Source organism: Muntiacus reevesi, chromosome X, assembly GCF_963930625.1.
Source record: "Muntiacus reevesi chromosome X, mMunRee1.1, whole genome shotgun sequence".
Lineage (NCBI taxonomy): Eukaryota > Metazoa > Chordata > Mammalia > Artiodactyla > Cervidae > Muntiacus > Muntiacus reevesi.
The window spans coordinates 145,778,763-145,783,019 of NC_089271.1; the positions used below are offsets into that span (position 1 = coordinate 145,778,763).

A 4,257-nucleotide genomic window follows, 5' to 3' on the forward strand; every position below is an offset into this window, starting at 1 on the left:
GACATCATATGCTCTATATATGATATCACACCCACTATGTTTATGACATCATATCCACTGTGTTTATGAAAACACAGCCACTATGTTTGGCATCACATCCACTCTATGTGACTTCACACCCACCAACACTGACTGAAACCATTGAAGACAGGGAATGACAACACAGAGAAGAACTTCTAACATCCACTGGAGATCACGGTCCTGGCCCCCCTCCTCCCGGGATCCCTAACGAGGTGCCTTCCCTCCCCCAACACTCTCCCTTCCCAAGGGCCTCCTGTGTGGTGTCTTGCCAGGACGGTGGGTGCTGGCAATGCCCGATCCCCCCACGGCAGCCCCTCCCGCTCGGGCCCATGTGCACAGGACTGTCACACACCAGGGCACGCTGTACCAAGCACAGGACACGGAGTCCCGAGGAAGCATGGGGTGGCCCAGCAGAGCACAGGTCCTGGGGGCCCTCCCAAAGCCCCGTTGGGAAGCCCCAATGCAGATATTCCTTCCTGAGGTCCTTGGGTGGGTGCCAGTCAAGTCCTCATCCGTCCCCTCCTTCCCACCGGTTCCTGGAAGTGGACTGGGGTGTCTCTGCCCCACGGTTGGTAGAACTGCTCAGGGAAGAGCACACTCACATCTCCAGGAGAGCAAGCAGAACTGGGCTTGAATCTCCACCAGGAAAGCACACACGGCTGAGGACCCGGGATCACAGCAGGTAGAGCCTTGGCTGGTGCTGAAGCTCAGGACACTTGGCAGGGCCCAGGGTTGGCTGACCAGGTAGATGGGGACACCTGGCCCAGGTTCATGGGCGCCTCAGGATTCTGTGAGGGGTGTGGGGGAAATGGATGATGGCTTGGAGGTGTGTGTTGATGGGAAGGGGAGAGGGGCTGGGACAGGGAGGGTTTCCTAGAGACCTGGGTCACTAGGGGGCCTACAGGGGGCACATCTGGACTTCCCAGGACAGGGAGTAGTCTGCCCCAGGGGATGCTGAATAGGGGTCCCCTCTGGAGGGGTGGGGGAGGCCCAGGCACCATGACATGGCCCTTAACATCTCTCAGGTCAGTGTGGGCAGCAGCTGTTTGCAGGCATCCCTCACCTAGGCTGGGGCTGGCCACTCAGGGCTGTTTCCAGTTGGCAAGCATTGGGGACAACCTTGGCATTGGCAGCTGGTGAGTGCTACTTCTCCAGGCAAGTCCCAGGTCTCCAGTGACCAAACTCAAACCTAAGCAGAAAGAAACAACCCTCTGTCCCGCCAAAGAATTCTCCTCCTCCTCTTCCTCCCTCTCCTCCATGCTCCTCCTCTTCTTCTTGCATATCCCTCCTCCTCTTCCTCCTCCTCCTTTTCCTCCTTTGGAACAAAAGTTTATACCACACACACCCACTTACAGCAAAGCCAGTTGTGGGGTACTGGCCCACCAGGTACCCAGGGCCTTATCATCTCTTCACAGTATTTGCTTTCCTTGTCCCTATAGTCCTTCCAGACTGCAGGAGCTGGGTTGGGGGAAGACTGCTTGTAGGCTGGTGCTGGGTGCCATGGGCCTCTGGGTCCTCTGCCTTCAATTGAGAAAGGCTCCAGGGTGCTGCCTTCCTGGGAACTCCCTAGGGCAGTGTAGATGATCCTGAAGACAGGCTGGATCCTGCGGTCTCCCCGCCGGAGCATCTTCCGTGTGCCCCACAGCTCTTCCTTGTCAGAGCTGGCTCCTTGTGGCAGAGATGGCCTCCAGGGAGGCTCCTCTAGGCCCCAAGTGGCCTGGGGTCCCATCAGCATCGGTAGCTCAGAGCCCACAGGGTGGGTGTTTGCAGGTGGCCAGAAGCCAGGGCCAATGCCAGAGCCCCTGACTACACCTTCTTCAGCCTCTGCTATGTTGGGGTCTGTCTGAGGCATAGGCACCCCTTTTGCTGCACATGATGGTCTTCCGCTTGGGCATCCCACGCCTCCCTGAACTGATTTTGGCTTGGTTGGTGGAGCACCTTCCAGTTGGTAGACGCTGAGGGGGCTGAGCCTGGCTTCCCTTCCCCTCTGCTCCACTCAAGGTCCCCCGCTGTTTGTGTGGACCGCCTCTTCCCCCCGTTGCACGTTTTCTGTTGCCTGCTAGCAGAGGGTGTGCCTGGATATGTTGAGCCTATGCTTCCTAGGCCTTGGGGTGGTTCAATGGCTCCAGCCCTTCTCTCGTTCCCTGACTCTTCTGCTGCCAGCTGAGACCTGGGCTTTGCTGGAGGCTGATTCTCGGCCCTAGAAAATAGTGCCTGGCTGTGGTCTTCCTCCCCAGTGTCACAGCTAGAGGATAGCTGCCGGCACTTCAGAAATGGGATGATTCCTTCCTGGATGGTGTGAGTGCTGCTCTCAGCAAATGACCCTGCCTGCACCATGACCTGAGGGATCATGACACTGTCTTCTGATGCCCTGAAGACCCTTTCTGCTCGACTCTGGATCTCCTCGGTCACTGCCATGGTGGCCTTACACTCCTCTTCATCTCGAATGAACTTCATTAACTGCAGGAAAGTGGGCGCACACTCTCGCTGATCCAGTAGCTCGAGTTTGCCATGGAGGGCAGTGGTCATGGAGGCTCGAGCTAGGATGTGTTTCAGGTGAATCGTGTCTGCACTTCTCACTGGCATGGGGCTGTGCTGCATGGCTTTCTGAAACAGGGGCTCTAATCGTACCAAAAAACCAGAGATGGTCTCTCCAGACTTCTGGAAGGTCTGGACTAACTTAAACTGTGAGGTTCTATGGTCCTCTTTATCCCCAAAGGGATAAAGCAGGGCCTCCAGGCACTCCTCCACTGTCATGGAGTCATTGCTGGCCCTCAGCAGCCACATGATGGACTGGGCAGGGCCACATAGCTCTCCAGCAAACACCGCCACTTCTCAGTCTCAGACACCTGCCATAGCTGCATCATCTCAGTCACCTGCTCTAGCCAGGTTTCAAAGCTCTCTTCACCTGGGCCTGGGAGAGTGTTTCCTGAAAATGTCTTGAGTTTTTGGTACCACAGGCTTTCTTTCAGAGGCTGCAAGACTGGTTGCCTGACTTGAGCCACATCCTCCAGCTCTGCGCCCTCAGAGTGAGTGCTGTACCCCAGGGTTTTGGCCACATCAAACATTCTTTGGCCCTCATCTTTTAGGAAGTCCTTCAGTCTGTTGCTAAAAATTCCTCATCTGGGCTACGGGGCTTCACCACCACTTCCCAGGTACCTCCCTTTCCTAGGATCCGGCTGGGCACGGTAGCATAGTTGATGGTGTCCGTCAATTCAAGGAAAACTGCCTTAGCCTGGTCTTCCCTTTTGAACATTGTGCCCAGCACCCTGTAGGGGCAGAGGGACCCTAAGCCTCTCCTCAGGGTCTCTTTAATTTCCGCCTCACTACACTCCACGGGGATCCCCATGGTTAGCAAGACCTTCCTAGAGTCCAGGTCCATTCCTCTGCACCAATCCTCCAACAGAGTCACAGCCATTGCTCCCACTTTCTATGGACTGGTCTAATACTAAGGGAAGTAATCAGCTCACAAAGTGTGAGCTCACAAGGAGTTTTGGGTCAATGCCAAGTACAAAGGCAGAATCATCTCCATTTTCCACAGCCTATAAATGGAAATGGAATGAGAACATCATTAATGCCCACCCTCCCAAACCGACCAAAACCCCTCCAACTATCTCCCTCTCCTTTCTGGTCACATGGATTCAGCCCCTGCTTTCCAGGACTTCCCTAGTCATTTGATGGAGGGGTTTATTTAGGCCCAGCTTCCCCCAATTTATCCCCTCCCTGCTGACCTCCACTTGCTGTGGGCTCCTCCTCAAAATCCCAGGACTCTGCTGTGTGTCCTGGAGGTGCCTGTGGTGAAAAGCAAGAGGTAGGAGGCAGGGCCTGCCAAAGTCCTCCAAGCAGGAGGGGTGGTGTGTGTGTGTCTGTCTGTGTGTGTGTGTGTGTGCACGTGCATGCCCATGCCCTGGCTCAGGGCTGTGCAGTCCCAGGGCACCTGGTACCCACTTCTCTGGGGTAAAGGTTAGAGGATGAAGAGGTCCAGTTCCCTCCTTCCTCAGAAAATGCCTGACAGATGAGAAAGATGACTGGAGCTCTGCACAAGGCGATGAAATTGGTGGGTGAAGAGAACGTGTGACAAGCTGTGGTATTGCCATGGGTACTGAGAACAGCATGGACTGTGGGTTTCCGTCACAGAGGGGTGTCATGTGGTAGGTAAGGTTAAGGAGCAACAGGTGATGTCACTGGCCTCTAACCAAAGAAGTATCTTTTGTTGGGGGAAGGGAAGATGGGGGC

General features: G+C 55.4%; 1 protein-coding gene across 1 annotated transcript; it reads right to left on the bottom strand.

The window, feature by feature from the left end:
* Positions 1-919: 919 nt before the first annotated feature.
* Positions 920-3,439, bottom strand: LOC136154753 (paraneoplastic antigen-like protein 5). Its single transcript, XM_065916910.1, is given in 4 exon segments — positions 920-992; positions 2,078-2,828; positions 2,831-3,125; positions 3,128-3,439. Coding segments are annotated over 4 exon segments (1,431 nt in total).
* Positions 3,440-4,257: the final 818 nt, after the last annotated feature.